The sequence below is a fragment of the Moschus berezovskii genome, chromosome 2, assembly GCF_049115385.1.
Source record: "Moschus berezovskii isolate FMDL1 chromosome 2, NW_MosBer_1.0, whole genome shotgun sequence".
NCBI lineage: Eukaryota > Metazoa > Chordata > Mammalia > Artiodactyla > Moschidae > Moschus > Moschus berezovskii.
In genome coordinates, this window is record NC_142461.1 from 104,184,693 (window position 1) to 104,198,250 (window position 13,558).

The window sequence follows — 13,558 nt, forward strand, 5'->3', positions numbered from 1 at the left end:
TAAAATGGAGAAAAGACAGTCTCTTTAACAAGTGGTGCTGGGAAAACTGGTCAGCCACTTGTAAAAGAATGAAACTAGAACACTTCCTAACACCATACACCAAAATAAACTCCAAATGGATTAAAGATCTAAATGTAAGACCAGAAACTATAAAACTCCTAGAGGAGAACGTAGGCAAAACACTCTCCGACATAAATCACAGCAGGATCCTCCAAGACCCACCTCCCAGAATATTGGAAATAAAAGCAAAAATAAACAAATGGGACCTAATTAAAATCAAAAGCTTCTGCACAGCAAAGGAAACTCTAAGCAAGGTGAGAAGACAACCTTCAGAATGGGAGACAATAATAGCAAATGAAGCAACTGATAAAGGATTAATCTCCAAATTATACAAGCAGCTCCTGCAGCTTAATTCCAGAAAACTAAGTGACCCAATCAAAAAATGGGCCAAAGAACTAAACAGACATTTCTCCAAAGAAGACATAAAGATGGCTAATAAACACATGAAAAAATGCTCAACATCCCTCATCATCAGAGAAATGCAAATCAAAACCACAATGAGATACCATTTCACACCAGTCAGAATGGCTGCTATCCAAAAGTCTACATGCAATAAGTGCTGGAGAGGGTGTGGAGAGAAGGGAACCCTCTTACACTGTTGGTGGGAATGCAAACTAGTACAGCCACTATGGAGAACAGTGTGGAGATTCCTCAGAAAACTGGAAATAGAATTGCCATATGATCCAGCGATCGCACTCCTGGGCATACACACCGAGGAAACCAGAATTGAAAGAGACACATGTACTCCAATGTTCATTGCAGCACTGTTTATAATAGCCAGGACATGGAAGCAACCTAGATGTCCATCTGCAGATGAATGGATAAGAAAGCTTTGGTACATATACACAATGGAGTATTTCTCAGCCATCAAAAAGAATGCATTTGAATCAGTTTTAATGAGGTGGATGAAATTGGAGCCAATTATACAGAGTGAAGTAAGCCAGAAAGAAGAACATCAATACCGTATATTAACGCATATATATGGAATTTAGAAAAATGGTAACCTGAACCCTGTATAAGAGACTGCAAAAGAGACATAGGCATTTAGAACAGTCTTTGGGACTCTGTGGGAGAGGGTGAAGGTGGAATGATTGGAGAGAATGGAATTGTAGCATGTATATTATCATAAGTGACCAGTCCAGGTTTGACGCATAAATTTTCCTCTGTTCAAAAAAAAAAAAAACTTTAATTTTACACTAGATATTGTATCATTCTAAGTTTTAGAAAAAGAAGGCATTCTTAAGCAAGTAAACATTATTTTTTAACTTGTGAAATACCCTGGTCCTTTCAATGATGTTAAATTTGGTAGAGATAAAGACCCAAAGATCTGTTACTTATTTTTATTTTATATTGTACTATATTTTATTTACAGTGTTGTGTTTGTTTCAGTGTATAGCAAAATGATACAGTTATATACATATATATATATATGAATTAACTAAAACAGTTCCTGTCTTTTGATGGGGAGCTCGTGGTTTATAATATAAATGGCATTATTTGGGATAACTTAGGTATGGCATTGGGTTTTTTTTTTTCTTTTTGCATCTTGAGGCAGTTGTAAAATAACTTAATGTAGCTTTTTGCAACTGTGTATTCTATAGTTTTTTTTTCATTTGGTGAAATTTTAACTGTTAATGTTTTTGGCACTGTGCTTTGTACCATTTATTAAATAAAAATTAAAAAAAAATAAATTTGGTAGAGATAATAGCTTCCCTTATTATTAACTATGTGTCAGGTTAAATAAACTTGAAGATTAAGCAACATTATTTTTAAAAATAGAAAACAAAGATTTAGACATCTAAGAAAATGAAGAGGAAAATCACTGAGCCTGAATTTACCATGTTTTTTTAAATTTTCCTAATGAAAGGGAGATCTAGTTATTACTTACTGAGGATTCCAAGAAGATAAAAATATAACTTTTTTTCTTGAACAAACCCTTGTGTCAAAACATTACTCTTTTTTAATTGTAAAAGATCTTGTTCACTACTGGGGCTAAGGTCCCAAGCAAATGAATGTTACTGTAGTCAAAATTTGACTAAATTAGGTGTAATGAGAATCCAACAGTGTATCTGAAAGTTTAAAATACCTCTTTCTCTTTTTCTGAACTTTTATGTTTGGTTTATGTGGAATTGTAAATGCAGGAGAACGTGCTGTATAAAGGGTGTGTCTCATGTTAGTATCTGTATTCCTTCTTTTTTTTTTTTTTTGCTAGTAATAACTGGAAAATGTCCCCAAGTTTTCAGATTTGTTTTCTGTAAAATGGACCTGATAGAACTGACTACATGGGCTTGCAATGTGGACAAAATAAGGCAAATTACCTGGCATGGAGCAGGCATGTAGCACTTGTGTTGGCTTGTTTTGTTTTGAATAAAGGAAATGAGGCAAGCTCGGATAGAAGAGTGGCATTGTGGCATTATATGTGAGGTCAGGGCAATTTTGGAAAGATTGAAGTAAAATGTTTTCCTACTAATTACTAAAAATACAAAGATACCATATTTAGACCTCACGGGAGCTCACATTTACTGCTCAAAGACTTGTGATTTCAGAACTTTCTCTAGGACTTGGAGAAGTTTAAATTATATAATGAATACTTTCTCATATCATATCTTCTCTTCACCAAAAACAGGAATGGAAAATACCAGGAACTAAATAAAGAGAAACCTGACACTGGAATGAATTAAAGACCACCTATAAGAGATATCTGGGTAAATTTAGGGATAAGGAAACTATGAAGACTAGCAATACCCATCTATTGCTTATTAAAATGTCTGAGAGGTAAGGATGAAAATGGGGACTTGAGAATCTCTTTCAAATTCTTTTGGAGTTCAAGGGGGAAAAAAATCAAAACAAAACCCATATGCCATTATGAGGGAAAAAGAGTGTCTAGCTTCTCTATTAGAAAGATGGTAGAAAATACAGGCTTGGATCTGTGATTGCAAAATGGAAGAATTATTAAAATTGCTCTGCAATAATTCAGGAAGAGAGAAAGGATGTGTTTGTCTCTATTTTTCAGTGAGCTACACTGGGTAAATATGTACAATGGTTAACTTCTACATTACTCCTTTAGATTGAATACTTACACTTCTATTAGCAGAGGGTATTTCTTGGATTCATCAAAATGAGGAGGCAAAATCATCTGATACCAAAATTCTAAACAAACAGAAAGATTAATTAATGAATTAAGAACACATGAGCACATGGTTTTGGTTTCTTATCTCTGTCAGTGACAAGCAACATGTAGAGTTTAGAAATTTGTTAAATTAGAATAGAAAAAGAAAATGAACTGTTTTGATTTAGCATGCTTTTCAGCTATAAAAAATATTCTCTTTCAGGTTAAAATACTAGTTTAAGGTTAAAACAAAGTTGTTTCTAAGGGGTCTATTAAATACATTGGTGTTTTGTAAAATAAAAGTGCATCTTAGAATTGCTAATGTTTTGTTTTTATGATTCTGTTCTTTGGCATCTGATCTACTTATCTAGTTTGTTTATGGCTTATGTTCTAAGTTTTCCTCCAAAATGTTTTCCTCGTCTTGAATTTCTTTGAAGATGTTTAGGATTTTTAGTTGGCCTTAGCACTATTTAAAATTCTGATTTAATAACATTTTTGTAATTCTTATTGCCATCTCAGGCTGTAAGCTGAGTTCCCAGTTTGAGCTCTGTGTTTCACAGAATGAAACTAGGTTTATGTGGGGCAAACTGTTCTGCACGATCTTGTGCAGGTCTGTTTAATTCTCTCCGCTTGATTTAACATCAGTTTAATAAAATTTGTCCCTAAAAAATAAATTGGTTACCTTTGCTACCAAATTCAGGCTAATTAGTTAGACTAATCTTTAAAAACGAGATAGAGAGAGAGAAGAGTTGTTTCATATTTTAATAAGATTATTTTCAGTTTCAGTAGATTTAACCTACAAGGGAAAAAAATCCTTGTCTCTAGAGATGTTTCTTCCTTATGTTCACCTTTCTTTTGTATTTTGGTTGTTATAATTATTTTAGCTGAGGAAAAAAAGAAAAGTTTAGGAGTAAAATCTTTATTTGGGTAGATTTTTCTTTAATTTGTATTTTGCTGGTTATTTTATGCTTTCTGATCAAATGTGCTTATGAGAACTAAAATTTTAGTCTCTTTTATATTTGGGTAGAATATCAAACTATCAGTTGATCATAACGCTTTTTAAAAATATGTCAGACCCAGTATTTGATCTCTCCTTTGTTTGAATCAACACTAGTTAACTGGAAATGTTTTACTTCCTATATTTTTTAAGAAGCACAGTCTTTTCTCTGGGGGTCACATCCGAATATTTAATATGTTATATTGTAATATTCAATGCCTTCTGTTCCAGAAGTCCATTTAGCTCTTCAAAACCCTAAGCCCTTGCCAGTCAAACCAGATTCAAGGGCCAGCAGCACTAGCATCACGTGGGAGCTTATTACAAGCTTCAATCTTGGGCCCACGCTCATGGGCTGGCTCAAAATGTGCACATTAATGAGGTCCCAGGTGAGCCATAAGCACCTGCAGTTTCAGGAGTATTGCTCTAAGCGCTTCTTCAGAAGCACCCTCCACTCTCCATGCTTTTCCTGCCACTTAAAACTGGAGGAGCTGAATGTCTTCTATTATTAGCCTTTATTAAAAAAAATCTAAAATAAATCACTCTTGATAGATCCCCCCCTTCCCTATGAATCATTAGCCCTTAATGGAAAAAACAAACAAACAAAAACAACTACAAAATAATGACAGGATTTCCTACTCAAAGAATCCCCTTGTTCTTAGTGGTCCCTGACCATAATACACCATCAGGCCATTAGGTCAGGGCCTATCACGGAGAGGAAGTTAGGAAAAATTCAAGACAAAAATTTCTGTCCTGGGACTGAAGTTTCAACATTTTATAGCCAAACTTAAATTTTTTACACAAGTCATTTTCAATCTATTTGGGTTAAAGGTAAAATATATTAGTATTTCATTTTTAAAAACACAATTAATACTTAATATTAGAATAAAATCACTAATGGAATGACACTGAACTAGCTAGCAACAGTGCATTTTATCCAAATATTTTCCATTTAAAATAATACATTTTATGTAGAATATTATATTTTTAGATTAAAAAATATAAAACTAGTCATTCTTGTGATAGAACATTTTATGGAAAAGTAACATTATAATAGATTTATGTATAAAATACATACTGTCAGATCAAGTTACATTTAGTTATAATTTTATTGGTGTTTCCATGAAAAGTTACGTTCCGAGAGAAATTTCACTTACTTGTTTCATTCAAATGAATGAAGTCCAGTTTCTTTGAGGGCATCTGGACATCCTGCAGCACTTGATCCAAATCTGAATTGTTTTCCAGGACTCTCAGTTCTCAACAAACATTTGAAGCATTTGTTACAACGTGAATAATTTGGATTGTGCAAAGCAATAAGGAACAAGTGGGTGATTCACTGATGAGACTATACATACTTCATATTTTAAGCCTTGTGTTCAAGTCATTGTCAAGACACTCAAAAGCTGAAGAAAATTCCATTATGCTAAGCATATGTTGCTCCTATTCACACACACTTTCCTAAAAAGCAAACCAAAGGTAAAATATGAAAATGTTACCTTTATCATTGCTGCTGTTATGCAGAGTATAGAGGGGTAGACCAGGACCTGTTAACATAATCAGGGGAAAAAATATATTTCAGAACTTAAAAAAAAAAAAGATACCATACTTTTCAAAAATAGCATTTGTTACCATTTAACTTTGCTATAACTTTGACACCATTTAGCTTTGATAGAATAAATATCACAGTGGATAAGAGGCTTATAAGTTGATTTTCTTTTTCCTAAAATGAGCACAATTTGAGTCTAAGAAGTATTAATATTACCGGAAAGGCACCGAGCTCTGGAGAATGAAACAGAAATTTCACATCTGGCCCTGCTTAGTGCCTTGCACACATTTTCATGTCTGAACCCAATTCTTTCTTCAGTGAACTAAGCCTCTGAGACCCAGAGTAAGCCACCAGCCTTCCTGGCTCTAACTCCAAGGTCCAGAGAGGCCACACCCTCTCTCAGACCCCACCCACTAGGGGAGGAGCTCCGGAGACAGGTAGCCCCCACCTACACACCACTGCCACTCCACTTTCCACTTCCCCACCTTCAAAGGACGGATCTCCTCTGCTGCTGTCCCCACTATGGAGGACTGGGCCAGGCGGCACATCTGCAACGTGCCTGACTTGGATAAGCGATTCCTTCCTGGCATGCGAAAGTGTTTTTCTCACACGCTCAGCTCTTCACTATTTATCCCAACTGTGGTAGTTGCGGAGCGGAAGGTAATCTATAGAAAAAGCTACTTAGTGAGCTACTTAATTTTGACACATTTGGATCACACTATTAATTTTTACACTTGATCAGAACCACAGTGGAGGCATTCTAAGGACCTGGGATTGAATCCTTGACTTTCCTTCTTTGTGATTTAGGACAGCATACCTATGCTTCAGTCTCTTCATGTATAAAATTAGGATAATCATATCCACATTACAGAGTTTTCTTAAGGATCAAATAAGATCATGAATACAAAACTTGAACACAGTGCCTAATATACATAACACATGTCCCCAAAAATGGTGACTGGAAACAGCCATGGTAAAAAACTAGGAAGAAAAATATGATATTAAAGAAAATGTGCCAGTACCGAAAGGTTCAGATAAGGAGACCTCTTTTTGGCAATGGACAGTTCTTGTCAACTTTTCAGAATATCCAAATTCCTTCCTGTCACTTTGAGAAGTAATCTAGTGTTTAATGGCAGAGGCCTGTGTCTAGACCCTCTTGTGCTTCTTATGACTGCATGACCTGTGAAATCACATTACCTCTCTTCGTCCAGATTTCTTCATTTTTAATAAAGAAAACAATAATAACAATAGTTACAGAAGATGAAGCTGTGAGCAGGCTGAGTCACAGGACCCACCTTACATACATTTTTCTCATTTAAAGGGGCAAGTGCATACAATTATAATTTGCATTAAAAAATGCACACTAGGTGTGTATATAAGGATGAAAAGTGGCTCTGTCATACATAAGCTCTGGGTATGTGTGTTTTCAGTCTAAAAGCAAGCCTCTTGGTTAGAAGGGGAAGGAAAGATGGCTAACTCACCACTTACCCCTGAGTGGAAAGGGAAAAGGACTTATGTGATTTCAAGCATTCAGATTCAATAGGAGAGAAGTGATCAAGGCAGAAAAAATATTTCCGAAACTGGACACTGAAAAGGAGGTTTCAGGGACGGGGATGCTGAGCCAGGAGGGTGGTGAGAAGGTTGTCCAGAGAGGGGAGGGGATGGAGGGAGCGACTTGAGAGGGACTTTGTGGATACCCCCTGCTCAGTTCAAACTTACCGGAACATCTCAGCTGATAGTACTTTGCCTCTTGACTGAATGATACAGAGTAATACTGACACCTGTCTGGATTCAACTCACAACTGAGGCACATCACTTTTGTGTAGTCATTAAGTTGGATTCTGTAAAACCAATGGTGGAAATTAAGTACCTGATAAAGGGATAAATGAAAGAAGGAATTAAATAATGCCATGTACTAGTTTCAGAGATATCAGAATGCCAAGAAATACTCATGAAACTTAATGAGTTAATATGCAATAAATGCAGGAATTAATCCATGATAACCTCAAACCTCCCATTGTTTGCAAATATCACAAAGCATCGAATAAAGTCATGCTCTTTTGATGACATATGGGTTGGTTTATACAGGAATAAAAGCATTCGATAGTAGTTCCAATTTAATATATTAGGACTAGGCAAAAAAATAAAATAAAAAATGAAAACATAAGAGCCGAAATTGTTCATTAGCTAAAAGCGCAGTAACAATTTGATAAAATTCTTACTTATAAAGATTTCTTCCACCTGGCATTCCTTTATATTCATTACTAATGTAGTATCTGGGGAGAAAACAAATGAAATGTAATAATTATGTTTTACAGAAAAAATCAAGTATACTCCCTTTAACTCAACCACCAGCATTAGTGTTCATACAAGTGCATGTGTATTAGTGCTTGCCCTACTTTTATCATTCTTCCCTGCCCCTTTATTTCTCAGAAATAAGGGCATCATCTCTAAATAGGGGATTCTTTATTTTTTTTAAACAGGCTAAAATATCTGAATATGAGGATTATTCCCTTACTTAAAATGACAAGTAAAAACTCAAAAAAGTCTTCTTTCAGAAAAATATGACTGGACAACTAGTCTGAAGCTGAAGCCCCATTTATCTATGTGGAGGTGGTGGTTTAGTCACTAAGTTGTGTCTTGACTCTTGCAACCCCAGGGACTGTACCCTGCCAGGCTCCTCTGTCCATGGGATTTCCCAGGCAAAAATGCTGAAGTGGGTTGCCGTTTCTTTCTCCAGGGGATTTTCCCAACCCAGGAATCGAACTCAGGTCCCCTGCATTGCAGGCAGATTCTTTACCTACCAGGGAAGCCCCCATTTATCTGTACTGCTTTCCATATTCTCTGTTTCATAACACAGACCACTCGGTGGCAGGTGCCCCATCCTTCTGAGAGTGGCATAGCCACTTTTAAACAGGACCTTCAAAAACTGCTTTGAGCAATGGCAAAACTCCTCTGTGGTGAAACTGATACAGAATTATAAAAGTGCCTCAGGTTCTAATGAAAAACAACACTCCCTGTCCCACCATTTTGTGCATGGTCATTGACAGCCTCCACAAAGCTTTCCATTTGCCACAGGTTAAAGCTGAGACAGATACAGCAACCTCTCCAAGCCTTCTAGACATATGGTGTCAGCTGAAATCTATCAAAATGCCCCGGAATAGTTCAGTGTTCCAAAACGTTTAAGAAAAAGAGGCTGCAGCATTTCTAATGTAAAGCAGGTAAGAGCAAGAGGTAGTGCTGGTTGGTGGCATGGTATCAAGTCTGCTGAGCATATGTGAAAATCATTAAGCCTTCCGTATGTTAGAAAGAAAAAAGTCCTGAACACATTCCAAATAGACTACTCTTTATTTGTAGAAGATTTTTTCCTTATTTCTGGGCAAAGGAGGGCGTGATTCTGACAAATACATCAACATCCTACTGATGATTAGAATACTTACAGATAATCACGGGTAACAGCTTCTATCCCAATGACCTCCCAGGCTCCTTTTGTAATAAATGTGCAATTCTGATGAGATGTTTTAAAAAAAAGAGGTTTATTAGACTCTCTCTCTGATCAAAGTTAAGGGGAGGATTAAATAATTTGTATCAGGGATTCAGGTAATTGCAGCTCTTTTTCTTGGGTCACCCCCCCCCCCAACCTACCCTACTCCAGATACCACCAGGGTATCCAAATTAGTCTGATTATTTGTACATAGTGATCGACTTTACCACATGATTTCCACTTCAAATTAGTTTCCCAAAAAAGGAGATCAACCCAAAATAAACCATGTAAAAATACTCACTGTCTTATCTGTTTGGAAGTGACAAATGTGTTTGTAACCCTCTTCGTTGCTAATGATCTTGTAGAAGCTATTCCCGTCAGAGGTAAAATGAGGCTCTGCAGGCCTAAACTAGAAAATAATAGAAAACATGAAACATGTTAAAGCACATTAGTCTTAGCTCAGTACCAGTTTTAGTTTCAGAAAGTCCTTCCAACACCTATGCTTAAAACCCATGATTCATTTACTTGCCAAATGCAATCAGAGGGTCTCAAGAGAAAATTCTCCTAGAAAACACAGACAAAAGATCTAACTCCTAAGGGCTTTCTGGTGGGGAGCAAATGAAAGAATGGGCTTCCCAGGTGGCACCAGTGGTAAAGAACCTGCCTGCCAATGCAGATGTAAGAGATGCAGGTTTGATCCCTGGGTTGGGAAGATCCCCTGGAGGAGGGCATGGCAACCCACTCCAGTATTCTTGCCTGGAGAACCCCAGGGAGAGAGGAGCTTGGCAGGCTATGGTCCATAGGGTCACAGAGTCTGTCATGACTGAAGTGGCTTAACATGCATGCATGCACATGAAAGAATGTAGGGAGGATTACACATGACATTCAACACACGGCAGTGGTCATTGTTACCCTTAGGCATCTTCTATCTGTGGAGAATAATGCTATGATGTCTTGATACAAGCGTGAAAAAAACAGCATCAGTCTTTCAGTTCTATCAAGTAAATTTCCTCCGTGTCACAGCGTGCTTTCTTGAAACAGACTAATATTATTTTTGACTGTTTCTGGTTGGAGGGTGGTTTGTAATTTGAGGGATACCCCGCCCCCAACCCTGTTTCTTATACATCATTTTTTTGAAAGTCAGACTTAGAAACTCTTTGATCATTTCTGGACCAGATACCATAAGGAATGTCTGTCGTATATTTCGTACAGAAACATTCATATAGTTATCATTTTTATTATAAGCCTTCTCATTTTGCTAAATAGGATCAACAATTTACCCAAAAAAATAGTTGTATGGAAATATAGAACAAAATTTCCATTTTCTACAGTTCAATAAAAGATAGTTCTCAGAACATAATGTCGTTTAAGCAGAAGAGGGTCTCTCCCAGCCTGATAAGAATATGTCTCTTTTCTACTTCGATTTCCTTACTACATTTGAGAGCAGGTAGAAGATGGTCTTTTAAAACTGTTGGTTCACTTCACCCTCGCTGTTTCCTCTCTCATCAGCTCCCATTTTGGGAAGGAAGAAAAATGCTTCTCTCTTCTATTTAGTGATTCAAAGCGGATTCATTTATGGAGCAAGCCGAGGCGTGCAGTACACTTGGTGTTCTCATTACAGAGCTCGGAAACACATTCCCCTCTCTAGACCTGTGTTCGCAGCCTTATCTTTTTAATACATTTCCCTGTTTCCCCTGGATGGAGTTGTGCCTAGTAGAAATGTGTGAAAAGTGGCATCTGTCTGGTTAAATACAGAGAGGAAAAAACATATTTTTTTCAAAGAGTCGTGAGGAAGTGTAGCATGTCTCTTGCCATGGAGGAAACCACTTTTCATGTTGGCAAACCTCTCCCCTCTGCCCAATCAATGCCTGAACAAAAAGGACGTGTGAATGCTCGGGGGCGGGGGCTCCAAGCCCAGCTGGAAGGGCTGTGTTCCTGGATCAGGGGGCCGCACCTCTGTGGCTCTGAGAGAGAAGAAATTTTTATGTTTTTTAATGTCACTTTGTTTCTCTCATAAAGGGGCTGAATAGAAGTGGTTGTCAAATTTAGGTGTGATTCAGTCTTCCTCTTTCACACTGCCACAGTGGCTGGAGCGCCTTCATCAGCTCGCTTCACGCCATGGTCTTGTAGCAATGTGGCCAGTGAGCCCCAACCAAGGCATAGTGTGAGGCGGGGGAAGTCACTGAGGGGCACCTGCTTTCTTGGATCAAGTTCTGCCTCAGGGTATAATACAGTATGAACCCACATGTGGTTCCTCCAAAGAGAGGGGCAGAGCGGGTGTGGTGTGTATGCCGCCTCAATTCAGCAGGAGGTACTGTGTCTCCTCCTGCATTTGTGCAGGCTGCGGGCAAAAACCGTGTTTTCTGCCTCCCAAGTACCTAACTTCAAATACGAGGTCAACAAGGACATTTGGTATCTTGGCTGCCTCTCAGCAACGGTTGTTTTTTAACTTTCTGGGAACTAGAAATTTGCCTAGAGTACGTCTTTTGTTTTATCTGCTGTTCTCTTGAATTTTCAGTTGTCCTTTTACTTTTTTTCAACTGAACATGTTATATATTCTCTATAAAAAGGTCTCTCTAGAGGGAGCATTTAAATATTATGAGGAAAAGGTCAACGAATATCTCTATTAATAACTAATAACATAGAGCCCTTGTTTGTTATATCTGCATATGAAATAGCTCTGAGTATCTGATCCACAGAACAGAAAAATCCATAATTTTTACAACTTACTCTTCCAACCCAGCCAGTGGTACTTATTTCAATGTGTTGCCGTCCCTAGGGAGGGAAAAATAGAGAAATGAGATATGAATTCTATCTTTAGCTGGACTTGGTGGCAATATAAGCAAGATTTATTATACTTAAACAAAAGCTATCTCTATTCACGTATTTATATTTATGTTCGTACCTTTTACATAACATTTTACATAACATTAGAACATTTTCCTCTCTTGCCTAGAGCTTTGTCCTGGGAGTGTAACTCGTAGGTCATTCCTAAAACTCATCTAGCAATTCAGTGAGTACACAACTGAAGATTACATCATCTTTCCTTCATCCCCACCAGCTTGTTCCTACTCCTTTATTCTTCTCCAGGTTAGTGGCACCATTTACCCAAACCAGAGACCTGGGAATCATTCCAACCTCCCACTCTTCTCACAGGAACCTCCTGAGCCCCTGTCTTCTAGTTTTTTTTACTTTCGTGCTTCTCCACTGCTACTGCCTTCGTTTGTGTCCTGTCGGGTTTCCCAGGTCCATTGCCCTGATTTCCTGGTTGTGGACCCTGCTGTTCTGTTCTCCTTCCAATCTGCTTTCCATTCCACTCAACCTGCAGCTGACTTCATCAGGCAACAGATAGTTCTATATCATTATGAGCCTCTCCTATTTAAAACCTTGAAGTAAGCTCCCTCTGTCTTACAGGGTAAGGCCAAACCCCTCAGAATGGTAGCCAAGCCTTAGCCTATATCTCAAACCTCAGCAACACTGCACCTTTCCCTCAACCCCTAGTCCTGTGTATCCCCAGCCCCTGTGGGCTCCAAGCTGCTCACCTCAGATGCCTTTGCACAGCTTCCGCTCATAGGGTCCACATGCCATCCTGTGCCCCGCGTATGGCAGCTTACTCCAGGCTGCTCTCGTCTCCTCTGTGTCATCTCCCCTCGCACTCTGCCTGTCCCTAATCAAGTTGATTATCTCTTTTGCCCTAGATTTCCTTTGTACCTTGCATATGCACTTTTAGAGCACACTATCCTGATATTGGGATGATTTAATTGATAGGAAGCAAAGAGCTTGGTTCTATAGTTTAGATTCTGGCAGATGTTGTGACCGAAGCAAGCTCCTTAACATTTCTGAGCTTGTTTCTGCAGTGTCTGGCTACTGTGAGTGTTCACAGTAATGATAATTATTATTGGTCTTCATAACAAAATTCCCTACTAGAAAATAAACATTTTGGGGACAGGCATGCTACCTGATATTTTTTTCCACCCAGAGCCACGCATAGAACTTGGAAAAAAATAGATATTCAATGATTGCTATATACATATGAGTGAGTCGATCAAGATACAGGGCCCAAGATTTCTGAGGCGACTCTGCCCTGTGCCTAAGCAGAATGAAGCAGGGAGAGGAGGTATGTAGGCACAGAGCCCATTACCAGAAAAGGGTTTACAGAGGTGTCCTTGGTATATGCCAGAAAACCTCCCCCAGACTTTCCCCTCCTGAGGCTGTTGATCTCTAAGGGGCTTTAAATTTGATCCAAGAGCTGAACCTTGTGGTCTCTGGGCTGGAAAGCCCCTCAGCACTTCAAGGTTGGATTAACACTTGTCTTAATGTTGCCATCCTGTCAGCCTAGAAGTTATCTATTTACTTCCTAAAGCT

General features: G+C 38.2%; 1 protein-coding gene across 1 annotated transcript in view; it reads right to left on the minus strand.

The window, feature by feature from the left end:
* The window catches only part of DPP4 (dipeptidyl peptidase 4), an 85,741-nt gene that overhangs the window by 23,027 nt on the left and 49,156 nt on the right, over positions 1–13,558 (minus strand). The window contains exons 12-19 of the mRNA XM_055397366.2: positions 11,924–11,968; positions 9,495–9,602; positions 9,150–9,217; positions 7,932–7,985; positions 7,429–7,550; positions 5,660–5,707; positions 5,321–5,419; positions 3,141–3,210 (exon numbers count right to left, since the gene is read on the minus strand). Of these exons, the coding sequence (XP_055253341.2) occupies positions 3,141–3,210; positions 5,321–5,419; positions 5,660–5,707; positions 7,429–7,550; positions 7,932–7,985; positions 9,150–9,217; positions 9,495–9,602; positions 11,924–11,968 (614 nt within the window). The remainder of the gene's footprint in view (positions 1–3,140; positions 3,211–5,320; positions 5,420–5,659; positions 5,708–7,428; positions 7,551–7,931; positions 7,986–9,149; positions 9,218–9,494; positions 9,603–11,923; positions 11,969–13,558) is intronic.